Source organism: Fusarium poae, chromosome 1 (assembly GCF_019609905.1).
Source record: "Fusarium poae strain DAOMC 252244 chromosome 1, whole genome shotgun sequence".
NCBI lineage: Eukaryota > Fungi > Ascomycota > Sordariomycetes > Hypocreales > Nectriaceae > Fusarium > Fusarium poae.
In genome coordinates this window covers 3775399-3802421 of record NC_058399.1, presented here as the reverse complement: position 1 = coordinate 3802421, position 27023 = coordinate 3775399, and the positions used below count along the sequence as shown (strand labels likewise).

The 27023-nt window shown below is 39.6% G+C and overlaps 4 protein-coding genes across 4 annotated transcripts; 3 read left to right on the top strand and 1 right to left on the bottom strand.

Annotated features, from left to right (window-relative positions):
- Nucleotides 1–1922: 1922 nt before the first annotated feature.
- FPOAC1_001248 (uncharacterized protein) lies at nt 1923–3918 on the top strand (the record flags this gene model as incomplete). Its single annotated transcript, XM_044845853.1, has 5 exons — nt 1923–2320; nt 2378–3058; nt 3118–3330; nt 3384–3442; nt 3506–3918. The coding sequence occupies 5 exons, from the start codon at nt 1923–1925 to the stop codon at nt 3916–3918; spliced, it is 1764 nt and encodes a 587-aa protein (XP_044711769.1).
- Nucleotides 3919–4285: 367 nt separating this feature from the next.
- Nucleotides 4286–10247, bottom strand: FPOAC1_001247 (uncharacterized protein; the record flags this gene model as incomplete). The annotated part of the gene is made up of 5 exons (XM_044845852.1): nt 4286–5767; nt 5815–8346; nt 8401–10011; nt 10065–10078; nt 10148–10247. 5 exons carry the CDS (start codon nt 10245–10247, stop codon nt 4286–4288), a joined length of 5739 nt encoding a protein of 1912 aa, XP_044711768.1.
- Nucleotides 10248–10614: 367 nt separating this feature from the next.
- On the top strand, nt 10615–11460 carry FPOAC1_001246 (uncharacterized protein; the record flags this gene model as incomplete). The annotated part of the gene is made up of 2 exons (XM_044845851.1): nt 10615–10721; nt 10773–11460. The coding sequence occupies 2 exons, from the start codon at nt 10615–10617 to the stop codon at nt 11458–11460; spliced, it is 795 nt and encodes a 264-aa protein (XP_044711767.1).
- Nucleotides 11461–14890: 3430 nt separating this feature from the next.
- FPOAC1_001245 (uncharacterized protein) lies at nt 14891–15279 on the top strand (the record flags this gene model as incomplete). The annotated part of the gene is made up of 2 exons (XM_044845850.1): nt 14891–15094; nt 15187–15279. 2 exons carry the CDS (start codon nt 14891–14893, stop codon nt 15277–15279), a joined length of 297 nt encoding a protein of 98 aa, XP_044711766.1.
- Between the last annotated feature and the right edge of the window lie 11744 nt (nt 15280–27023).

Below are 27023 nucleotides of genomic sequence, written 5' to 3'. Positions count from 1 at the left end.
AATTAGCGGCATTCCAGACCAGGCGTTGATCGACGAATATGTCGCCGCCTCGTCCGTGCTCTGATTCGAATTTGGTGTTGGTGAGGGCATGCGAAAGTCAATCAGAGAAGGGCCAAGCCATAACTCAGCCAACCTCCGCTTATCGTGATATCGATCAACGTGTTGTAATCTCAGCCGTTGCAAGGAGGTCTGCCTGCAAACAAACATCAAAAGTCGTACTCTATGTGATTGCCTTTTCGTTTCTACTGACTGATAAGCGTACATGTGCAGAGTAATTGTCGAGTGGTTACCAACGGTTCTTGCACATTCCTTTATGCACATTTGGATGTCTGGTCTGCATGGAATGTAGGCTGTGATGCGGCCATGATAATGATCGTATTGGCAATCGTATCTTGGTTGGCAGTGGCCATTGACGGATACGCCGTTCCCGCAATAGTGTCTGCCGAAGTCAATCAAGCATCAGTCAATCAATTGACCACGTTCCATGCGTTATTGTCCATGCTGATGTCAAGACCAACCTCGTCAATTGACATTGGTGAGATTGGCGAATAGACTATGTAGCACTCAGTCACTGCATACGTGACTGGGATGCATCTCGTATAAATAGGCAGGCAGGTTTGTTAGACCAGCGACGGGCTGTTACCAATCGGTCCTTAAAGGAGAACAGTCTGGTCGCAAAAGCGTTTGATAGTCACAATAAGCATACAAATAAGGTATTCACGGCACTTGTCAATGGTGTTGATGAGGGTCTGGCCTTGGCCTTTACCCCATTTTCTCTGCAACCAGGGGCAATGCGACTGCCCCTGTAGAACTGTCCCATCCCATCGAAACCTCAACATAGCCAGACTAAGATCCAATCAAAGTTTCATGATGCCTCACTGCCTCGCCTCGTTTGTTCATCGGATGGAGCATTTCCAGTGGCCAAAGGTTTCGAGTTGGAGTTTATAGTGGAGGCTTGCCGCCGAGGGAGCTCCGTCCTACCCAGGCAGGAAGGAGGTATCCAGGATCATGTGGCCTTGCCGCCTTCCACGGAGATCATGAGCTCCGCTGACTAAGGTTTCTACCTGGCTTTCAACTTATTAGGACGTAGATTCATATTGGCAAGACCAACACCAGAAGCCATTGAATTCATCTACAACGTAGGTAGGTAGGTACCTAGATATCAGCATTTGTTTATATTATTACCATTTATATATAAAAAGAAAAATGACCTTGGACCCTTAGTATAAAACACTCATACAAACTCTTCACTACCTTGAAACTCCCACTTGCGCACGAATTACACCAATCACTCCCTCTTCTCTACCTCAAGGATCATCCGCAGCACAACATTAAAACAGCCGAAAAAAAGGTTACAATGACCCATCAAGGGGATCTCACTAGACCTTCTCTGGACTCAAGGGACCCTTAAATCAGAGAGACCAAGGCCAGATCTGCCAGGGTAGCACTTCTTTGCAGCGGAGCAGCAAGCATGTGGGCGAATAGCTTCGATGAGCTGAATCTAATCAATCTCAATTGCTCTTTGTCTCCGTTTCCGAACCTCCGAAATATACTTTTTTTTACCTCGCCTGCCTCGGTCTCTTCGGCCAAATCTTCAAAAACCCTTTTCTTTTTGTTTACTTTTATATATCAATCCCTTCTTTTTCGAATCCCTCTCACATCTATCTATACAGGATTTTAAGGGTCCTGTTTGAGCATCAGGTCGGAGACGCGGAGAAACGTTTCAACTAGGTGCCATCGGATAGTCGCATTTGTTTCTACTTTCAACTTTAACGCTTCAGATAACCCCAGGGAATCTCAAACCTGACTCGCCATACGTTTTATCCTATTTCCTCGGCGATATATATTGCGCCTCCGCAACCAATTTCTCACAGCTCTCTTGCAAGTCGCTGCCAACAACAGCGACAACCCTTTTTGCGACAATGAGTTCTCCAACTACCCCTTCAAAGCACGGCAGCCATGCCCAGTTCCGTCGCCCTTCGTTCCTATCCAACGATGATAGTCACAATCCCCTCGGCACGCGCAGTGGCCATCTGCAGTCACTGATTCGCAGTCGCTCCCAACAGAGCATGCATAGCCTGAGTAGCTCCCTCCCTGCGCATTCTGCTGCTTTCTGGATGGGCGACGACGAGGAGGCTGGGTTGATCCGCCACGACAACGACGAGCTTGGCAGACTGCTTGCTGATGAGCGCCGACTAACTCAGCTGCTTCACGGTCCCCAGAACCGCAGCGCCAAGCTAATTGGCCGAAGCAACCCTCGATACCGCTGGGAGCAGTACTGGAGACCAGAGGAAGAGTTGGCTTCTATGCCCAAGCATCTGTAAGTCTAGGATCCTACATCGAAGATGCGCCAGATCAGGCTAACCAGACCCAACAGGCGCGAGTACTATGAGAGAACAAACGATTTGATTCAGCAATACCTGTACATCGATGCTCTCCTCGACTCGGCGATCCCCCATGATCTTCTTAACGAGTACCAGGCAGAGCTCGATGCATCTGCTTTCCGACCAGTTGATGTACCGGATACTATCAACGAGGAGCCCTCGACCAGCACATCCGAGACCTCGCCTCTCAATACCTCGACCCCTGCTTCCATCACACCAGGATCATATGGCGCTATCAGTGTCAAGCAAAGCAACTCTTCCACCAAGCTTCCTGCTGCTCGCACTCCTCAGGACATCTTCCGGTCTTCTGAGAACCTGCCTCTGCTCCAGCACCAGGATCACGATGATGATGTAGAGAATGAGACACAGATCTCGCGACCTCCTAGCAAGGACGGCGACAGCGGCCCTAAACCTTTGTTACCGTGGTTGGAAGATGCCGAAATTGATAGTGATGATCCTATCGTCACGCTGGCTATCTGGGTCAACTTCATTGCCAATGCTGTTCTCCTTGCCGGAAAACTTGTCGTTATCATGTCTGTCCCTTCCATGTCGGTTCTCGCCAGTCTGGTCGATGCCGTGCTAGACTTTCTCAGCACTGTTATTGTATGGATAACCACGCGTCTCATTTCTTCCAGCCATCACGACCAGTACAGTTATCCTGTCGGCCGCCGCAAGTGAGTTGGACAGTCTCTGTCGAGCGCAGGTGTGAAATAAGCTAACAGTATTATTACAGACTTGAACCTCTTGGTGTTCTTGTCTTCTCTATCATCATGATCACATCTTTCTGTCAGGTCGGGCTCGAATGTATTCAGCGCCTCATGAGCCCCGAGCACCCTATTCTCGAATTGGGCGTCCCTGCCATCGCAATCATGGTTTCTACTATTGTCATTAAGGGTGCCTGTTGGATCTGGTGCCGTCTCGTCAGGAATTCAAGTGTTCAAGCACTGTAAGTTCGGCTTCAGCTTTTTCGCTTACAAAAGATATCTAATCAAGCTATAGAGCCGAAGATGCAAAGACAGATGTTATTTTTAACACTGGCTCTATTCTGTTCCCTATTAGTAAGTGTTTATAGTATACAGTGACAGCCGAACCCGCACTGACCGTTGTTCTCTTGCCTTTAGTCGGTTTCTACGGACGAATCTGGTGGCTTGATGCCATTGGAGGCCTGCTTCTCTCCATGGTGGTCATCTTAAACTGGAGCCAAACGTCGGCGCATCACGTTCGCAATCTCTCGGGTTTCTCAGCCCAGCCCGATGAGCGTAACCTCCTATTGTATCTGACGATGCGCTTCGCTACAGCCATTCGTCAGATTCAGAACTTGCGCGCATACCATGCTGGTGACAAGTTGTTTGTTGAGGTCGATATCGTGCTTTCTGCCGCGACACCACTCAAGGATAGTCACGATCTTAGTGAGGTGCTCACTTACTTCCTTGAGTCTGTGCCCATTGTCGACAGAGCTTTTGTTCATGTCGACTACACCAGCTATAACGCCCCGACCCATATGCTCAAGGGATCCGCTGCAAAGCCGAAATAAAGTTGTGTTGGAGATCAGCTGCAAACAGAGACCATGGCATTCACTTCCTGCTTTGAGAACAAGGAGGGACTCATTTTCCAGTCTACCAGGCCAGACCCTCAGAGATTCGAGAAGCCTATACCAGAACACAGCCCTGCAGGTTCAGCTATGGCAGAATCTTTGATTGCGTCGGATACAGGAAGAACTGGCTGTACAATATATATTATCAAAAATGCTTGGCTAAGCTAATTACTATAGAATTACGGATGTAGATGTTGGTCTGCAACCGCTCATCCCGGAAGAGCAGGACGGAATCCTGCACAGGCGTCAGAAAACAATGAAATTAAAAACTTCCAGCCCTTGGGTAAACCCCCCTCTTGTGCCTCCCCTAATAAGGAATGCCGTTTGTCAGCAACTGGAACTGATCATAGATACCCGTGCTGTGGCTCGAGTAACTGGTCTTGATAAGATGTTTCATGAAGTTGGCGGCATCACGCTCACTCTTGTCAAGAACGAACCGCTCGCGGAAGTGCTTGACACTCTCTGGCTTGAAGCAGGGCAAGCCGCTGTCCATCATGAGCGAGACGATCTGGCTCAGCTTCTCGCAGTACTGACGACTGGCAAGGAATGCCTTCACACAGAGCTCCTCGAAGGCTTTAAAGCTTTGATGCTCCATTGAACCGCCCATGACGGCAACCATCTCAGTTGTGAGCTTGAAGGGCGCGCGCTCGAACTTGATGCCTCCGGGAGCGATATCGAAACAGAAGCCAAAGTCAATGTGGAGGATGTGACCGGCGTCATCAATCATGATATTACCGTTATGTCGATCCTTGAACTGCAGCAGGTATGAGATGACTGAGTAGGCAGCCATCGACTTGACAAAGTTACTGCGGGCACGTTGGAATCGAAGCGAGTTCTCGTTGCCGTACTTGGAGATGAAATAGTCGTATAGACCATTGACGGCCTCACGACCAAGCATATCTCGCGAAATCGAGTTGGGTAGTACGTCAATGACACCGCAGCCAGGAGCTGTGGCAGTGACTCGGTAAGGGAAGACGTAGACATCAAGGCCGACGTCATGGAAGATGCCTCGGAATGCAGCAATCATCTGCAATGCCAGCACATCCTGTCGACAATCATCACCAACCTTGAAAATGGCCGACTGCCAGACCTCGACCGTCTTCTCGGGAGTTCCATGGTCCCCTCCATCCTTCTCATCCATCATCTCGTCCACCTCAGACACGCCGCCCTTGTTCTTCTGGATGCGGAATGTCGCCATGTACGGCGCTTTTGCGTGACTCTGCAGAGGCTTTCCAGACTTACGATCAATGCCAATGACGACACCATCAGGGTTACTAGGAAGATAGACGCCGACCTCGACCTTGATCTTGCGCAGCTCCTCTTCAATCTTTTGCTTCTTCTCCGGCTTGCTCTTCTTGATGAAGGGCTTGAGCTTGCCAGAAATATCTGTGACTTCGTCAAAGAAGGCAAACTCTCTCTCGTAAAAATCACGGTCTTCGGGCGCAAAACCATCAACCATCTGTGTCATGACTGTATCAAGGGTTGGCTTGATTTCGTCAGGAATCTGAGCATCATCGTCCTTGTACGAGTTGGCCTTCATGTTCCAAATAATCTGATGAGCAAACAGCTGAGAGAACTGGGCCGTTTCCAAAATGTATCGCTTCACGTATCCAAGGCTGTCGTAACGAAGAGACTGAACAATCTGGGGAACGTAGAAGAAGGTCACATCCACAGAATGGCTCTCGAGCGCACGCATAGCGTATTGGATGATGAAGGGGTGGTACTGATAGGCTGGCAGGAACATGGTGACGGCTGTTACGGGGTTCACAGGCTCCCAGTACAACAAATACTATCGAATATTAGCGTTGTACGTATTAATCAATAGATACGACATACCTTGAGTTGCTGGGGACCAACGTCATCAGGAAGAAATCCGCCAAATATCAGATTCAACGCCTCAGGCTCAAAGACAGCTTTTTCGGGCATGGTAAGGAGCAAGAATCTGATATCGCGTTGTAGGCGAGGGAAGGGGAATCGGGTCGCCAACTCGATAGCAATGGCAGGGTCCTGCCACCAAGCAGTGCGTATAAGTGGTAAGAGAGCGGCTTCAGTTGGTGCCTTGCCTGCCGGTTGAGTCAAAGCTTGGTTACTAGGGTTGTTGAGCGGGTTGACCCAGACAATTAAACGAGTTTGTTCGTTTCTAAGCATAAGGTCGAGGAGCTGCTCCTTCGACTGCAGAGACTTGACATTGCCAACAGTCTGAGCACCAATAAATGAGACGAGCTGCAAAGCTGCGAGCACGTCGGAAATAAGACGAATCTCTGTTTTCATCTGTAGGAGGTTGCCTCCGAAAGACCACTTGGGCGCCGATCTGAACCAAGACAAACCAGCTGTGAGAATCCTTTCCTTGAGTCTCCATTGTGCCGCAGGCTTAAGAGTGGTGCTGGATTTTAAGACACGCAGACCAAACAGAACGAGCTGGAGCCGAATTTCTCTGGCCATGGGATGGGTAGCAGATTGCTTCATCGCCTCGAGCGTAAGGTCCAGCATGCGGAGGAACACTCTCTGGATATCAGGGCTGCCAAGTCTGGTAGCGTTGTAGTGGCTGGCAAAGAACTGTAGCAGTCGAGTATGGGGGGAAAGAATGTCATGCACAATCTGCTTCTTCTTAGCTAGTGCTTCCAGCTCGCTAGGAGCAAACTCCTCCTTCAAGAAGAACGGGTCGACGTGGTGCAAAGTTGGGCTGAAAAGGCCAACCTTTCGACCAAGGGTGAACTCCCATTGCTGGACAATTTCATTTAGTAGCCTTGACTCCTGTCTCGGGTTCTCGTTGATCACACCAAGCCACAGAGAAACACCAAGATTAATAGACTGCTTGGTGAAGAGAGCAAACGGAATGCTCACGAGATGATGAGCCACGGCGGCTTCATCCTTGTCTGTACGGCAAAGAAGAGCTGCTGCTCTGCGGAGTATGTCGCGAACCTCAGTAGTAGATGTGCTTTTCTTGCTAAGAATTCTGGCCTCAATGTGAGCCAATGCAGTAGTGGCACTGGCACTCTCTTTCACGGATGACTGCGCAAATGACATGCGGCGGTTATGATTCATGAAGCTCATAAGTTCTGTGCCGCGGTCTGGAAGTGTCTCGCCATACCGATACTCTTGGCGAGTTGTATACTGCGCGACAAAGGCAGACGCTGTGTTGACGCCCGAATTGCCGATTTTATCCATAGATTGCAGGCGATTGTCCGTTGAAGGAATAGTTGATCCGAGTTCGAGGGCGAACGACCTTCCTAGAGAAACATGACCATATGCCCCCTCGTCGCTGAATTCAGAGAGATAAGTCTGCAAAATTCCCTTGACATCGAGAGGAGAAATGTTGATAGCGGCATTGACCCATACCCTTGCCTTGCGATTGAGAATGTCTACCGTCCATCTTCGGAAGTCGTAGTCGTCTGAAAGCTCTACAGTGACGCCACCAAGTTCTGATGTAAACGTTGATCGGGGAGCGTAAACATCTGTCTCTGCTTCCAGACAGCTTGACCACATGAGAGAGAGCAACTCTATCAAGGCAAAAAGTGATGACCTGTGACAAAGGGCCGAGGGTATATCACGAAGAATACGGTCCGCACAGACAAAAGCTGCCTGCTGAACTCGCTCGATACGATGACAACAACTGCAGAAAATGGAAGCAAGCTGTTCAGCGGCATATTGGGCAGAAAAGGTAGGATCCATGCCACTTTGAGTCTTCTGGACATATTTATCCATGACAGCAGCAGCAACGCCCTCCATGGCGCTGCTAACATCACCCTTGGCCATGCTCGGTTCCAAGAAATAAGACAAGACTTTGGTGCAGTCACCCGAATCGGCTCGGAGGATTTCCATGAGGTAAGCAGCTTGTAGAAAGATTACCTTACGGTAGCTGAGGCTCCTGATTTCGTTGGCCTTAGAAGGTACGAGTTCGCTGAGTAGTTTCTTCTGCAAAGACTCCCTATCATTGCTCATACCTCGTCGAAGAACGGTGTTGAGTTCAATATCACTCTCGACCTGTTCGCCTCGCTGCTCGGCCACCAGAGGTGGTGAATGGATTGCAATCATACGCAACTCCCTCAAGTATTGCTTTCCACGGTCTGTGTTGGTAGCGAATCCATGCACAACGATGTTGAACCAAGCATCTCTGAGGAGGGAATAGGTTTCGTCGTCAGTAATGGGGTTGGAAGCAAAATCGTTGCTAGACATGAAAATTGCCAGGGGGTGCAAAAGCTCAGCAATTTCCTTGGCAGCCATTTGCACATCAGATTCCTTAGTATGGCCAGAAGAGTGAACATCACCAAGTCCAATGATGTCGTCAAGCAAGTACTCGAAGTATATATCGAACAGCTGCGAATCGCGTCGCAGATTGGCCGATATGAAAGTGCGAGCATTTTTCACCTGCAGTGGTCAGTCAGTACATATGTTAACATAGTAAGGGGGGTTTAAGCATACGGCTTCAAGTAGGAATAACTGGTTATCGACAACTCCAGTGTGGCACAATTTGCTGAATAACTTGAGCAACGATCGGAACTCAAGCTGGCCGCCTTCTAGGGCTAGAGCAGCTGCACCACTGATAATCCGAGCGTCTACGCCTGTGTTGACTTTCTCAAGCTTTTGTTGCAGCATCGACTGAGCCAAAGCAGTGATCTTCTCGTCCTTGAAAGCGGCAGCAATTCCACAGATAGTTTGAACAACATTGCCAGAGACAATTGCGGTTTCTTCCTCGCCATACAACTGAACGGAGATGGAACTTCCAATAGACTGGCGCCTGGCGTAAATAGGATTGAGCCCTGTTTCACTTGCTGTACCGTCGATCTGATCGTTCGCAAATCCCTGGTCTGATCCAGGGCTAAGAACGTTGCCCAGAGTGTAGAGTGTGCCAATAACTGCGTCTTTGGAGAGCATTTTGAGAGCATACGCAAGGCTGTTGGAAGCTATTGTAACGATACTCTTCTGAGGTGCATCCTGCACAATAAATCTGGGCAAGATACGACTGACATTGGACGAGAATGACGGCGAAATCTGGCAGATCAAAGCCAGGCATCGAAGCGTGACAGAGGCAAGAGTTAGGTCAGCCATCTGCACAGAGTCATCCAAGGTTTCCTGTAGCCAGCTCATGAGGATCTCTGGATCAGCAGCGTCTTCGTTGAGAAGGGCACAGTTCAAGTAAGAGATGAGGGCTGCAGCCTTGACAGCATAGGCAAGACTCTGCTGATCAGGCGATCCCATGCGAATGAAATCCGCACCGCCGTCGATGTATTGAATTTCCTCAACAGCCAACGCCGCATAGTCCTCAACAGTCTTGAAGTCGGCCTCCAGAGTGATTGAAGCAATGTCACGCAGGCTCTCGCCCTGGGAAATATATATGTCAAGCACATGAGACTGTCGCAAAGAAGCAGGGTCCTTCACCATTAGAGAAGTACTAGACACGACAAAATGGGCAAAGCTCTTGTGCAAGAGCATAGCTCCCAAAGGCCGGCCTGATGAGGCATAGTGTCGCAAGTATCTCTTCCATTCCTTGACCTCGCGGTCCTGGCTGTGACAGTTGCGAATTGTTGATAGCGCCGTCTCCACTGCGACTAGGAATGGCTCGGAAAGGATCTCTCTAATCTTCTTGATCAATGCCAGCCGTCCGCCAGATCTCCAAAAGTCAGCTTGGGCAGCAGCCGCATCGAGAAAACCAAGCAAGGCCACGGCGATTGTTACAGTTCGAATGGCGTCCTCTAGGTGGGGATTTTCGGGGTCTCCTGCGTGGGGAGAGATTATACTCTCAGTGGCTCGTCTACAAGAATTCACAAAAGACCAGATTTTATCGGTGACAGTCTCTTGAAGCTCGTCGTAGTTGATACCAAGAGCCAGGAGGGCCCCTGTCACATGAAAGGCCAAGGCTTCGGTAGGAGATGGATCGATCTTTCGAAAGAAGGGCGATGGGACGAACAGTTGTACGTGGGCTTCGAGGATGTATGGAAACAACTGGTAAGAGAGCCTTTGCGCACTCTGGCTCGACTTGATCTTGGGTGCCGTTTTACACAATGCGATTAGGACCTCGAATTCGCGGATGGACTACAGACGTCAATTTTCCACTATGATATCTGTGCAATCCATTGACAACCTACCATAGGTACTCGACCTAACGAGTTTCTATTTTGATTTCCATTGACATAGTCCTTGCTCTTCGCGCCAGCATGACAGGCCCTACACAGTCGGTCGAGATCGGATCGGTCAAACGATGTCGTGGAGCTATTCGCAGATAGCGAGGCTATCTTTTGGAGCGCTTTCGAGCGGATGTCGCCCGTCATGTTCAATGCGCAGGCAGAGCGACAGCTTCAAAACACAGTAAGTCAGATAGTAAACTCAGAGAGAACAATGTCAACAATTATGTGTCTTAGATGGGACTTTCTTAAACGACAATTGTTGTTGGGTGAACTTAGGAGGTGAACCCCTGTCGAGCTCCAGCTTAGTCATCGGAGCTACCCCAGTTCTACAGGTTAGGTGGGCAAGGCTGCAAGCTTGACGCGTGCGTCTCAACCTCAGCTCTATCGTCAGTGATAAGGCAACATCAACTTCAACATCATCAACCACCGAAATCGACCTCTGTCGCCCTACGCATCAAAAAATAATTCTGCCCCCCGTACGGTCGTTCTCTTCACAACTTAATCTGCAATCATGGCTGCCATGTTTAGCCAGAATCCCTTGATGAACGGGCCAAACTACTCGTTCTCCGATGCTCCTAAGACCAACAGTGGAGAGTTTCGAGAACACCGATTCAACCCGTGAGACACCTTCCTTCGGCATTCTCGGAGCTCACAGCTAACTCATACAAGATACACCGACAACGGTGGCTCAACTCTGGCCATCGCTGGCGCCGATTTCACCATCATGGCCGGTGACACTCGCCACACCAGCGGTTACAGTATCAACTCTCGCATGTCCCCAAAGGTATTCCGAATTGGTGGCACAACCGCATCTCAAGAGGACGCCACGTTAGTTCTATCAGTTGTTGGCTTTGCCGCCGACGGCGAAGCCCTCCGCGACCACCTCGACACCATCTGCAAGATCTACCGCTACCGCCACGGCAAGCCCATGTCTGTCAACGCTTGCGCGAAGCGTCTCTCTACAGTTCTTTATGGCAAGCGATTCTTCCCATACTACTCGCATGCGATGCTCGGCGGTCTGGACGAGGAGGGCAAGGGCGCTGTATACTCGTATGATCCCGTAGGAAGTTATGAGAGGGAGCAATGCCGTGCAGGTGGTGCTGCGGGCAGTTTGATCATGCCTTTCCTCGACAACCAGGTCAACTTCAAGAATCAGTACATTCCCGGAAGCGGAGAGGGTCACGAGTTGAAGGAAAGAGAACGACGTCCTTTGACACGAACTGAGGTTGAGACCGTCGTCAAGGACGCCTTTGATGGTGCAGTTGAGCGACACATCGAAGTTGGTGACAACCTCCAAATGCTCATTATCACTGCGGATGGTATCGAGGAGACATTCTTGCCCTTGAAGAAGGATTAACGAGTGATGGGATGAGAATGTACAATAGGGCTTACTTAGACGTCACGGGATCGACGAGCCTTTCTTACGGACAACACCTACGAGGCTTTGTCCATGTTAAGTCATGATTATAACAACAGGTAGCCTTTGGTGATGAAATATGAAGGTTACGTTTCCATACTTGTGTTCTAGCTGGTGAAACGACAAGTCTCGTGGCGTGACAGACATACCCAGCTGTGGCATTGGGGAGAGAATGTTGTTTCCATCTACACAATGGGACATCTGTTGACACCTGCTATCAGAATGCAGTCATCGCACGCAGAGACCCTATCCATTGTGGTCCATGAAATACATCTAGAACGACAGATAATCAGATTGCCAGGTAATCTAATCATAGGTACATTACGATGATTGCAAGAATTGCCTGCTCTAGCACAGTGTGCACGTGCATGACATTGGGCATACGAAGCTACCTGAGTTTGGACTGAAGCATGCTCAGTCCTCATACACCACCACCAATGTCTCAGCCACAGAGCCTGAGCATGAATACAGAGTTGACGGATTATGATGCTGTGTGTTAACGGCATAGTAAAATCCATGTCTAGCTGAAGCCAACCCTATCCCTACTATCAAAACAGGCCCTAAATGGCACCAAACCCACGGATAGTATTGCATCCGGGCGAGTAAAACACACTTGTGCTTTTGAGAGCACGTCTAGACTCTTCTGGAGCGCCTCAATGGCACCATGGCCGCGGCAAATGGCAGCACCATGTTGGTCCGTTAGCCTTGAGCGCTTATTACCCGTTCAACGGTCCGTCCTTAGGCCCTGTCTTGATGCTTCCAAGGAAGTGAATCGAGAGATCACATCATAGCTCATTTTCCACGATCGCGTCGAATTGGCTTCGAGTTGGAAACCGTATTTTGTTTCTCAGTGGCAAGAGTAACAGCCAATATTGACCGAACCAATACTCCCAAACCATACCTGGTTGGCTATGTCGCCGTGGCCACCTTTAGGTTACACGCCTACGAATTGGCTCACTGCGCTAAAGGTCTATTGAGAAACTCGAGGAAGTGGGTGTTGAGTCTCCTCGGTCATGAGAGCATCCAGACTCTACTGAGTTGCGGCAGTTGCTTGAACAAGCCTAGGACGAGCACTTTCACATAATCCTAGAAGGAACGTCAACTCCAATAGCGGGAAAGCTGTTTGGCATGGGGTTGCATCAACCCAACAACTTTAAACGGCTTTGGTAGCCCAGACTGTTACCTTAGGGCTCCGCGGTTTTATGAGGGGGACATACACCACAAACTCTCGAAATATGCCGGCTATGTTAAGCGACACCCCGATGGAACCAGCAAAGACATGGGCAAGCCCAAGCCGGAGTTAGCCGTGCCCCTTCTACCATGCTAAACACTATCGACATAGTCTTGTTCAAAAAGATGTCTGGGTTACCTAGTTACCAAACAGATGCAGTGGCGTTTGAAAGCATTGCACAAGGTATGACCCTGAACGAAGCTCGAGGCAAGGATACACTGCCGTTATCCGGACACCACACTCAAATCCGCCCCACGGTTCCAATGCCTTCAAACTTGTGCATCTTCCAAGGTATCGAATTTTGACATATCGCCTCCTCAGCTGTCCAGGGGTCCGCCATCCTGTCTTCGGCTTGGTATTGGTGCCCGAGGAAATGAGCTTAAGACATGATAGCCAGTACTAAGAATATCATGCAGTGACTATCACACGCCTAGGTGGGAAACTTGTCTACCACTCATAACCCTATTGTGGAGGGAAAGGTGCCTTGCACGCTTGACTCTTTTTGATACAAAGCATTCTTTTCAATCTCAATGAATCATGCGCCATGGAGTACCCGATATCGCATATTCTCCATGAATTGTTTTGTTGCTAAAATCGGAAATTCATACCGAGGGTTATTGCATTTCTAGCAATACTTGGTTCATGGTTATGATAGAGCCACGGGCAACAGAATAAGTTATTGGGCAGTCTGATGACGACGGTTTTGGCATATCTGTTGAAATAAACAGTTGGGTATGATCTGTCGATAGTTTCTGTTAGTTTAAAGTCGAACTATTTTTTTTATTTTATTTTTTGCCACTTCCAAAGCCTGAGCGTGAGTTGCAGTCAAGTAGGTATTCGTGGTATTACCTACGAATAGTGCTACTGGGTTTAGGCACGGACTGGTAGACAACTAGGTAAGTTGTAGTTGATAAGCCTGACTGGCGTGGCATGCATGTCGTTGGTTTGATATACGCTAACATGAGCGAATGATTCCTGGCAATAAGCTTGGCTGTCCCAAAGAGACAACCATGACGACTCATTAGAATAGCCAGTCTATTCCCGTGTTTGACCCGACGTCTTTTTTTATTTAAGTTTGATGGATCAGCCACACCTGGTCATTTTGCCTGCTTCTGTCTGCCAAATTTACGTACGTAGGTATTTACTAATGTATTCCTTAGGCATGACTTCCTCGCCCTCACACTAAAGGGGGAAGGATGGCATGCTGAGAGCATATAGAATAAGTTTGAGGATTGTGAACTGGCCTGGCAAACAGATAGTCAAGGGTTTTCACTCTTCGGCGGTGTCGACAGATGTCATTCGTAGAAGACTTGGGTAGTGACAGTGACATTCCAACCGAAACGGAAGTAGACTCTAAATCTGACGACTTGCACAAACTCTGAAGTACGGTTGACATTTGCCAATTTTCTGGTGCAAGGCATGTGATGAGAAGTCGAGGCCCAACGTATCCTACCAACTTCTCCAACGGTTTGTGGACAGACTTTACTGCTGTTAGTCTACGAGGCTGAAATCAGATTGAAACTTAGCCAGGAAGTAAGCTGTTCCAAAAAGTTACATACGATGTAGCACAATACTTTTGATCACATGGAAGCTACCGAGGTACATTGCTCTCTTAGATGTCCAGTGTACTCTCTAGAGACTAACAGTCTTCAGTAGTTAGTTGAAGGGCAGATTTAAAACAAAATAAAAACCATGGCCAACTATCATCAAAGGAGTCATTGTTGAACATCGGGGCTTTGGCTTCAAGCCTTAATTGTAAGGGTTACCATATGGTCATTATTGATCGTCTCACAAGCCACACCCGCCCTTGCTTCGGCGCTCCGACCAAGTACACAGGTACAGTAAATCTGGCAGGCAGCTGTTTAGGATACCGTCAGCGAAAACAACCTGTTAGTGCTGCGGCAAGAAAAGCGATAATCATCGTCATGGCGTCATTGTTGACTGTGCGACAAATATGGGTGTTGAGGCGCTTAAAACGGCGAGGATCGGCGATAAAGCTTTTGGACCCCTGTTGACAGGTGGGTGGCAAAAGGAACAGACAAGCAGATAATTGACCATTAGACTCTCTACCCAAGACCCAATAACTTTGATTCGTGGGCATACTTCGTGCCACAATCTTCCCATCTTCCACATTCATTCATGCTTATCTCAGAATTAACCTCGCTGGGCATATCCACGGACCTGCTGGTAGACTTAAGAGCAATGCGAATCCATCACAAAGTGTACTACACAAGCCGAGAGCCTATCGGAGCGTTTCATCCGATCAACATCATGGCTCTGTTTCATTGGTCTCCAGAACCCATTCAAGGGTCCCGGACGCACGGCTGGCGACAGGGCGCGCACGTATGTATCTTTAGTCCAAATAGCGGTTGCACAAACCACCGCCAGCTAGGATCGCTGGCCAAGCCAAAACGGCACTGACAAGAATGCTCAAGCTGGGTCCTTGGTCGGCACCATTCATGTTTGCTGCAAAGGCAGTTACATTGAAAACTGGCTTCTTCAGTATGAATTCGATACCGTCGGGATAAAGAGGCCTTGTGCAGATACGAGCTCAATGTCACTGGGCTGTCAAAAGTACATAAGCAAAGGCGATTGAGGCAACATCGTGAAATTGAAGAATCCCATGGGCGGATCTCCCATTTGGAGACATCTCTCCATTGCTCTGTTATGGACCCATGAACCCCAAGAACAGCCACAAAATTGCCCAAGTCGTCAGGTTGTTATGATTGCCTCCAATAAGATACTAGTGTCACGGGAGGCTTGTGGCACCGGCGCACTAGCTGTCTAGATGGATTGATAAACTGGATGAGTCGATGTTCTCAATAAGGCCTGAGGGGACATGCCATTGCTCAATACTGCTGTCCATGCATGTCGGAGGATCGTGCCTGGAAATGGCACTTTTCTGGTCCTCAGTGATTGTTGCAGACCGGTGACGTTTCAGGGCTTCTTGCCTCGTGATGTGATATGCAGGCACTTCTCTTACTCTATCATGATGTGATTGATAAAGAACAGTAGGACTGTGAATTCTAGGTATGTGCCCAATGACCGTATGTACCGGTGCCCGTAAGTCACCAAAGAGCCTAGCTTTTAATTTCATGCAAACACTTGTTGCACTGAGACTGGTGCTTGGGTTGATGAGGATCGACTTGTATTTTTTGTATTTTTCTCTATTGATATAGGTATCCCTTGAAGTCTAATGTAAAATCGATAGATGTAGCTTTATTATGAGAAATAGGGCTCTTAGAGTAACCTTAATCTTATATAAATATAAAAGCACTGCTATATAACCTACTTATTTTTCCTTTAATATAAAAATAAGACTACTTTTAGACCCTTTAAACTTAAATATAAAAGACTAAGTATTTACTTATTAGTTAATTTACCTAGCTTATTACTTTAATCCTTATAATTAATTAACTATAGCTATATTAATATAGTTATTAAATTAGGCCTATAAGAGTAATATAATAAATACTCCTTTTAGTTTAAGCTAATAGAGAAGGATATTAAGAAAGCTATTAAGGCCTTAGAAAATAAGCTATTTATCTTTATTAAGAATTAAATTAAAATTATTATAAATACTTTAAATATATTATTTAATAACTAGAAGATTAAAATAGCCTTTTTTAATTATAGCCTTTTTTTTTTATATAATCTTTTTAAATTTATTATTAAATATATTACTTAGCTTATAAGAGAAGAATAGCTACTAGATATAAAGGACTGACTCTTAAGTAGCTACTTATAGGATATTAATAATAATATTATTAGACTTAAAGAGGAAAAGAAAAGGATATATAAAAATCCTATACTTCCCCCTTAAGGTCCCCTTTCTAGGTCCTCTTTAAGTCTTTATATAATCCCTTTTTATCTAATTAGCCTTAGGCTTAGGCTAAAGCCTAAGCCTTTAATATAGCTTTTCTTTATTTCTTTATTATATAATATTAAGCTTAATTTACTTATTATTAATCTATAGTAAGGCTAAGTAAATTCTAGAGTAAGCTTATATTAAATTATTTTAGTCTTATATTAAGAGCCTATATTTTATTATTTTAATTATTTATATAAGGTATTTATTATTTTAATTATATACTTTATTATTCTATTTATTATCTAGGTAATTTACTCTTATTATCTTTTTATTTTTTATTTTATATCTCTTTCTATTCTTTTTAACCTTTTATTATATAATTTATTATTTTTTAAATATATTCTTATTTACTTTTAATTTACTTTTTATACTTTTATTAATTTTATTTAGCTTTTATATAAAAATTCCTATTTATTATTATTTTTCCTTTAATTTTCTCTCTTTTTAATATTAATATACTTTTTATAAGGTTTTATATAAAATACTTTTGCCTTTTATATTAACTTAATATAGTAAATTACTTTATTTAGTTTTTTTTCTTTTTACTATTTATATACTTTTTATAAGGTTCTATATAAGACCCTTTTTACTTTCTATATTAACCTAATATAGTAGATTTCTTTACTATATTTATACTTACCTCTCTTTTAACTCTTATTACTACTAATAAAAAAGGTAATAATTCTATTAACCTTTATACTCTTTATAATTATAAAAGTAGCTATTAGATTAAATAAGCTATAGATATTTTTATTATAAAAAGTAACTTTAATAATAAAGCCTTTAACCTCCCTAAGGATATTACCTAGCCTTATAATAAGTATATTATTTACTTTATTACCTCTAGAAAAGACCTAGCTTATAACCCTAGGTTATATACTTTCTATACTTAATATATATATTATTAATTTAAATATTATTAAGAGTATTACTTATTTACTATATTTATTATATTTTATTATATTTAATATACTTTAGTTAATATTAAGAAAGATAATAAGGCTATTTTTACTTTTTATTAGCCTAGCTTTAATAAGGGTAGAAAAGGGTTTAAAAAGGTTATCTTTTAACCCTAGTTTTTCTATTAAATTATATAGTTCTATTAAGTAATAGAATAGGCTTATAATTAACCTATATTTACTTACTTTATTTACTTTTTCTTTAAAGCTCCTTTTTTTAAAGAAAAATAAAACCTTTTTACCTTTAATTCTTATTTTTCTAATACTTTAGTTTATTGCCTTACCCTTGCTATTATTTTAATTCTCTTAAGCTTTAATTTTAATTCTCCTTATTATAATAATAATAATTTTTCTTTTACTAATTAATAAATAGTTATTATCTTTAATTATTTTTTATTTACTATATAGGCCTTTAATACTAAGATTAACTCTTTTTTATATAATTTTATTATTAAGATTATTACTTAAATAGAATTAATTTAAGCTATTATTACTTTTAACTAGAAAGAGATTACTAATACTTTCTTATTCCTTAGTTAACTTATAGCTAGGTCTTATAGCTAAGATAATTATTAAAATAGCTATTAAGATAATTAATCTTATTTCTCTTATTCCTTTTTATATTATTTTAATTATAATTAAGATAATTAATATTATTCCCTTTTCCTTAGCTAAAGTAATAATAATTATAAGTATAAGTAAGCTTCTATCTAGCTTTAGTCTTTATTTAGTTTTTACTTAATCTTTTCTTAAACTTTACTATTTTTATATAGCTTTATCTCCTTATATATAGTTTATATACCCTTATATTATTTCTAGGCTTATTATAGCCTATTATAAATTAAGATATTCTTTTACTATTTCTTAAACCTATTTAATATTATTATATTTATAAAGTCTTTTAAAGGTTATTATATTAATTCTATTTAGCCTAATTATTTTATTAATATTTATCTCTTTTTACTTTACCTTAGGGTATTATAAGCTATTAGTATTTTTTTAATTTAGTATTTATTTTCTTTTTTTAGCTTTAGCTTTTTATCTTTAAATATTAATTATAGTCTTAAATATAAATTAGCTATATTCTAAGATAGTAATAAGTTAAAGGCTATATATTCTACTAGATTAATATAGAAAGTTAAATAAAGGTTTTTTAATATATTTAATATAATATTTAACTTATTTAATATAATATTTAACTTATTTAATATACTTATTATAGTATATTTTTATATAACCTAATTAAGCTTTTTACTTAAGTAATTAATTATAATATTATATAAGTCTAATTAAACTTAATTATTTACTTAAAAATATTTTATAGCTTATTATATATAGTTCTATATATTTTTAACCTTTTATTATTAAAATATAATTACTACTTAGACTAAATTAAGATTATTATATAAGTATATAATAAATATAATTACTTTACCTTTAGCTAAGGTATAGCTCTCTTAGTATCCCTTAGGGCATTATATAATATTAAAGTTAAACCTATAGAGTAAGTAATTAAGGCTAAATTTAATAATTAATAATATATAGTTATTTAAGGCTTATTATATTATTAATAAGTAATCTAGTTAATTAAATTATATAAAGAAAATAATAATATAGAGGATTATTTATACCTTTTAATTAGCTTATTTTATACTTTTATTAATTTAAAGGTAATATAAAGTAAATAAGAGTTATTTTATATTTATTAAGTAGTATAGCTTAATTTAAAACTTCTTTAATTAATTTAAACCTTAATCTATAATAATACTCTTTAGAAAACTATAGAATCTCTATTAATAGTCTTAGAATTATAATATATAAGCTTTAGCTATAATAGTAATTAAAGCCTTAAGCTATATATACTTTAATAAATAATCTATAATAATTAATAGGAATATTAATATAGTATTTATTTCTTTAAGGAAGCTAATTATAAAGTCTATAGAGATTTAAGTAAAATAATAATTTAGGATTAATAAGAATTAAAGTAATCTTTACTATTTTTAATAGCTTTTATAAGCCTTTTAATAGTAATAATTATAGTAGAATCTTACTATATTTTATAATATACTATTTTAATAATAGTTTTTATTAATAATCTAGAAAGTTAAGTTCTTCCTAGGGTAGCCTAAGGTTAGTAAATTATAGACCTTTTAAATAATTATTATAGTTAATAGTTCTTATAGTAAAAGCTAGGTTTACTTTTAATACTATAATAAGCTAGCTTTATTAATAGAGTAGTCTTAAATTTATTTATTTATTTTTACTTTTTTAAAGAATCTCTACTTTTACTACTATATAGCTTTAAATTAAGCTATATATTTAAAGTAATATAAAATAACCTAGTCCTATAAATTCTATAAATATAAATTAAAAAAAATTAATTAACCTTATAATAGCGCTTAATTAGTTAAATTTATCTTCTATTAGCTTATATTAAGTATTAACTAGGTAGCTACTATAAGTTAAAAGACTAATATTAATTTTAAGATCTATCCTTATTAAATTATAATTCTTTTATTATCTTATTCTTATTAAAATAAGGTATTAAGCTAAAAAGTATCTTTTTTAGGCTTATACTAAAGGTAAAAATTAAACTAGAATAAGAAATCTACTTAATATATCTAGCGCTTTAAGATCTTATATATTTTTATAAAATACTTTAAGTTTTTATAGTCTATAAATATAATAAAAAATTAAAAGGCCTTTCTTAACTCTATTAACTATACCTTTAGATAGTAAATTATTATTAAAAGTTCTTTATTATATATAGTATAGTTTTATTAAGCTAGGGTTAATAGTACTAAATAGTATACTATAGGATATAATATACTAGCCTTATTTTATTAAAATAAGTACCTTTTAAAGGCCTATTTAAAATAATCTATCTTAATAACTATCTCTTTATCTAGTTTCTATTAAGCTAGTACTAGGCCTAAAATAAATATATCTTTTAATATTTAAAAGGCTTATTCTTTTTATTCTATTTAAATAAAAGGTATATTTTTTTTAATAAGGTAATTTAATAATATTATAATATATAAAAATCTTAATATAAAATCTTAATAGAAATTAATAAATTTAAAAAAGCTCTATATACTTTATATTCTTATAGATACTACTTAAGAATAAATTACCTTAACTTTCTCTAGGTTAAAATAGATCTTAATTTCTATTTTAATAATATATCCTAGGTATTTTACTTTATTTATTATAAAAGTATATTTCTTAAGATCTAAGTTTAATCTAGCCTTTTATAGCCTTTATAGTATTTCCTAGATATATTATATATAGTCTTTTCTAAAGCTATTTATATATATAAAGATATTATTAAAGTATATTATAATAAAGATTCCTAGTAATAATCTAAAGGCACTATTAATATATCTTTAAAAGGTTATAAATACCTTTATAAGGCTAAAAGGTATAATTAATTATTTAAATAGTCTAAAGTAAATATAGAATATAGTAAAGTATTTATCTCTTTTAGCTATATAAATCTTATAAAAAGCTACTTAAATATTAAGCTTTATTAACTAATATACCTTAGAAAGAAAATAAAGTATTTCCTTAATAAGTAAAAGTAAGTAATAATTCTATTATATTATTTTATTTAAGGCCTAATAATTAATATAAAAGTACTATTCTCTCCTTAGTTTCTTAGTTAATAATATTAATATAGCTATAAATAAGCTACTAGCTTAAATCTATCCCTTATTTATAAGGTTTATAACTTATTTTTATAATTTAATTAGCTAGTCTTAAGGTATATTATATAAAAGGCCTTATAATAAGTTAAGGTAAATACTATTAAGGTTATCCTTAAGGTAAATTTTATAATCTTAAGTGCCTTTATATAATAGAAAAGCTAAGGCTTTCTTAGGATTAAAAAGGTCTTTATAGTCTAGGAGTTTTAATAGTAATATAGGCTATAATATTATATTAATAATTGCCTTTTTAAGTACTATTAATTATAATATCTTTATAATTTTATAAAGACTAATTATAGCTATAGTAAATTTAAAAAGCTTTTATTATTTCTATTTATAAACTATTATAATAAATATAAACTTTATTATTAATATAGCTTATTTTATTTTTAGGCAGTTTTCCTTTATTTAGATAATTTATCCTTCTATTATATTAATAACTAATTCTTACTCTTTAATATAAATATATATATTATAATAAGCTAGCTATAATAAGCTAAAGATTATATTATAGGCTAGACTTAGTATAATATATAATAAGATTAAAGTTATTTATTTATTAATATTTATTATAGTTTAAATAATATATATAATTATTATTATTTTATTATAGGTTAACTAGCCTCTATAAATTACTTTTACTGCTATTTAAACTTCTCTAGGTATCCTAAGGAGAACCTAGTTTAAATTTAACTTTTTTACTATTTTCTTATTTATTATTTTATAATAATTATATTCTAAGTTAATTTAAATATTAAGTACTTTATATAAATTAAAAAGTATAAGAATTAAGAATAATATACTATTTATTTAATCCTTAATTTTATTATATTAATTTAAAGTATTTATTTAATATACTCTTTAAAGACCTTAATATTTTATTATAATCCCTTAGGTAAAATTAGGCCTAGAGGGAATTAGTTTTTTAAGTCCTTAGTATTAAAGTTATAGCCCTTAGTAAGAGTAGTATAAATAATATTAACTTAGGTAATATTCTAGGGTTAAATAGCCTAAGTAAGCTAGTAATTATATATTATATATATTTAGTCCTTATAGTATAAATAAGCTTTAGAAGCTTATTTATTCTATATAACTTATATAAATACCTATTTAACTTATTATTATAACTTAAATTAATTCTAGGCTTAAGTTCTAGCTTAACCTTATTAAGTCTTAGCTATATTAATACTTATTATAACTATATCTCTATCTATATTCTTATTAAAACTAAGTTAACTTAATACTTATACTTATTTTAAGGTTTAATACTTTTCTTTAAGTTTATAGGATTTAATTTTTATAGTAATAGTATAGTATATAAAGACTATATTTTTAAAGTTATTATAAAGTATATTTTATTTAATTAAGTAATTATATAACTTTTAATTAAATACTTATTATAAGTAAACTAATTTAATATTATTATCTTATTAAAAGCTATTAGCTATTATAAGCTTTTAATTAAAATATATAAAGAATTAATTAAATATCTTTAAGTCTATTTAATATATTTACTTAAGCTTTATTTAGGCTAATTCTTAATAATATTAATCTCTATATATATATTTTATATACTTAAAGAACTTTAATAAATTAATATTCTAGGCCTATTTTACTTTAAAGAATAAACTAATTTTATAAAGAACTTTACTTTCTAGATAGTAATAAATATATACTTATTAATCCTTTATATTATTAATATTATATTTTATAGTTTATAATATATATTTAATAATAATATATTATATTAACTATAAGCTATAATTACTATTAAACTTTATAATCTTAAGTAAATAATACTTAAGGCTTTCTTATTAAACTTAAATAGGCTATAGATTAAGTTATATAATTAGTAATTTAAAAACCTATATTTAAGCTTAAAAGGAAAAAAATAAAATAAAATTAATTAGCTATAATATAATTTATTCTATAAAAATTATAATAATATTAACTCTTATTTAAGTATAAAGGTTAAAGTAAATACCTTTAAATTAACTCTATATAGTATTAACTTAATTAAGTATTAAATTATTCTTTAATAGTCCTATTAGGCCTAATTAAAGTATTTCCTAGTTATTATTCTAAGGTATTATTACTTAATTAATATCTATATTAGACTTAAGCTAATTCTATACTAATTATAATAGATAGTTTTCTATATTAATAAGTATACTATAGCTAAGGAGTTATTATAAGTCTTAGGTTAAAGGAAGTCTAATAATTATAAAAGACTAGCTTTTAAGTAACTATTTATAAGATATTAATAATAGTATTATTAGACTTAAAAAAAAAAAGAAAAGGATATATAGAAATCCTATATTTCCCCCTTAAGGTCCCCTCTTTAAGTCCTTTTTAGGTCCTTATATAATCCCTTCTTATCTAATTAGCCTTAGGCTTAGGCTAAAGCCCAAGCCCTTAACACTAGAGGCTCTTAAAGCTATCTTAGATAGTTATAAGGACTTAAACCTAATAAAAAAGCTATTTCTATAGAAGCTAAATAATAAGATATATAAGGCCTAGTGAGATAAACTAGGATATTAGGCTAGGTTAGTCTATAAATATAGCTATTAAAGGGTTTAGCTGCTTAGAAAGGGTCGGTTAGGTAATTTTGTGGGTTCTAGGTTAAAGGAAGGTTTTGTGGGTTCTTATGTAAGGTTTCGGTTACTCTGTGTGAGCAATAAACAAGTAATCGCAGTATTTTTCTCCATAACCTTTCTGGTGAGAATTAAATGCCGGTACGAATTGGCCAAGGTGTATGGACCGGGCTAGACCCTCCAAAGTGATTCAGGCCCCGTGCCCCCGTCATTGGAAACTAAGAGAGCCAGTGAAAGAGCATCAAAGATGCCGGAGCTGGCCCGGAGAAATCGCCACATAGGTAAACATGGGGATCAATTGTTAACTTGAACGTTTCCGATGGGTCGCATGCGCGGTGGTGGACCGTGAGAGCAACGGCTGGTAGTAAGTTAAGTTAGTTAGACACCGAAGCAATCCAATGCTCGTCCTTCTAGTTACTAATCGAGTCAATTTTCATCGAGACGGATTGCCTTTTTTTTTTTTTTTTGCGGATAATACGTATAATTGTAAGGCCACTGGCGGGTCTGTCGCGCGTGTCGATCGGATCTCAGGGACCTCCACCCTACCGCGCTCGGCTGTTTCTTGTCTTGTAGATCCTTTCCCTACGAAGCTTTGAAAGTTACCCGCGAAGCCTGAGTGGCGATAGCTTCGTACGCGTCGCTGAATCGCGAGCGGCTGTTGCGTCCTATTGCGGTCCGCTGAGAAGAATACAACAGTTATATGGTTCAGGGTCAGTTGTTTTCAGAGATTTCGGGTGTTTGAAGTAACCATATCGTGTTACATATAGCACTAAGGTCTTTCAATGTACGAATCTCTCGTCTGTCAAATTCTTTTTGATAGGAAGTTATAAGTCAAGACATGGAAAAGGCTGAGGCTTTCTAGTGTGTATTGGATTTCCATAGCAGGCGCTGCCCAAATCTTAAACTGTAAGAGGTAAGTAAGTACCTGCCCTCAGCACCGTAATATTTCTTGCTGCTACAGCAGGTACTACGTACTGAAGAGAGTTAAAACTCTGGGGCAAGAACGACCTGTCAGCCATGAACGGACAAATCACGAGATGGTGGCAAAAACGGTTCCTTCCTGCCAGCCCCCGGCGGGACGGGGAGTTTTACGCTCCCATCCTTGAACGGTTCGACACCATTTCCAGTAAAAGACTCTGATGATACATACATGCACCCATACAAGCCAACGTCAGAGCCAGAATCTTCAGGCCCGTTTTATGTTTCATTACGTTTCAAGCCACCAACATCATTGGCAAGCATCCACACACGTACAGGGCTCTCGTAACTTGACGCACCTACTAACTTGGGTACTGCATACCTACTCTTGCATGTTTTTTCCAACAATAATCTAGTCACAATTATTCTATCGATTTCACATTAGACTTCGAGGGATACCCATATCAAGTCACAATTATTAATACTATTTCAAGCTACCGGTAATTAGAGAAGCATAGACAAAAAAAATTACAGTCATGCATACAGAGTTTATCCATGAACGAAAGACTTTTTAACCTCGGAGATTGTACATACATACCCTCGCCGTGGAACCCACCGATATCCATTTCCAAGGAACTTTGCTTTGAAATACTGTTCATACACACTGAGCTCAACTGGCAGACTCGCAATTTCGATTTCAAAGAGACGGTTCCCCACAGTAACGGCATACTTACATACACACAGAGGAAGACCTTGATGTAGCGCGCCACATCATTTCAGTCTTTAGCCTTGAAATAGCCTTGTATTAATATACTACGTATACTTTGCTGATAGCTGCTCCACCTATGCGCTTCCTGTCAAGGTTTCCACTTTGGCTATCGAAACGCCCCCATCTCTCTATAAGCTGAATTAGGTTCTGCTGTGGCTGTTTTTGCTTGGACCCTGTTTCCTTGCTACCAGAACCGTTTCTCGGCTCGAGCCCTTGCTTCCAATCACAATTCTCAACGGCATGTTGACTACGTCCTCAATGCAAATCTGTGGCACTCGGTACCTGAATGTTCGTCAAAGTGGTGGACCGATGGACGGTGGCGGAAATGGTAGCTCTTTATGTGACCTAAGCCACCAGCGTCTGACGAGACGGTAGTCCTTTCAACTTACATTACTCCAGCCGAACAGGGGGGCTCTGCAGCAGTTTGTGCCGAAACCTGACGGGCAGACTGATGTATATCTGGGTCGCTGTCAACAAATTTCACAACGACTAGGCATGTTGCCCATAGTTGTTCGCTGCGAGCTCCAATTCTCGATCATCAATCGTGTGGCTTGACGGCCTATCAACACTGTTGATCCTGCTCAGTCCTACAATAGCTCTACTGGTAGTGTTGTTCTGGCAATAGCTACACTTGTCTTCACCTACCATTCTTGTCCGAACTCTCTTCCTCCACTTCCTTCACCCACTCCTCCACCGGCACGGCCCTAGCAAATTCCCATCTTTGAGCTGTGCCAACTTAGAGATCGTCCATCACATTTCCCATCTGTCATACGAATCTGTGTCTCACGCCCCCATGAGCCTATCCTGCTAGCACCCCTTCATCTAGTCTGAACTTGGTCATTTATTCCTTTTATCCCTGCGTGTGTCCCTGCCGTGCAGGACCTACCAAGCCTTTCGTGAGCCCTAGCTTCGGAAGCTTGGACTGTTGGCCACTCGCTATCTCCGTTGTTAAAGCCTCTACTGTTTGATCGTGGGCTGAGATTTCGCCCCTTGCCCTTCCACAGGCTTCTCTAGCCTAGAATCCCTTTAGAGGCCGTTTCTCTTTTGAATGTCCCTGAAGCTTAAGGAATTGCTTTTGTCAGTCCACTTACACCTCCAAGGACATTCACTTACAGCTGGAACAAGACTGGCTAGTTTGTCCTCATACGATTCAAGACTTTATACACACCTCTACAGGTGTCTCCTTGTGGTTCTTCACTTGACCACTGGGATCTTGTCTTCGTTTTAAGTGCTTGTGCGCTGAGCCAGCTGCGTGGCTGACTACCGACTTGGGGGGCGGCTTCGTTGCACTTCAACACTTCACCTCAGCAATCCACTGGTCCCTGAACTAAGCTCATATCCCTGTTACGCCAAAAGGAAATATAGTCGGTGCCCGTTATCGATCATATCACCATCTCAACTCTTTTCCCTTCCGGAAACCTGACATTGGGCTCAAAGGTGTTCGACGATTT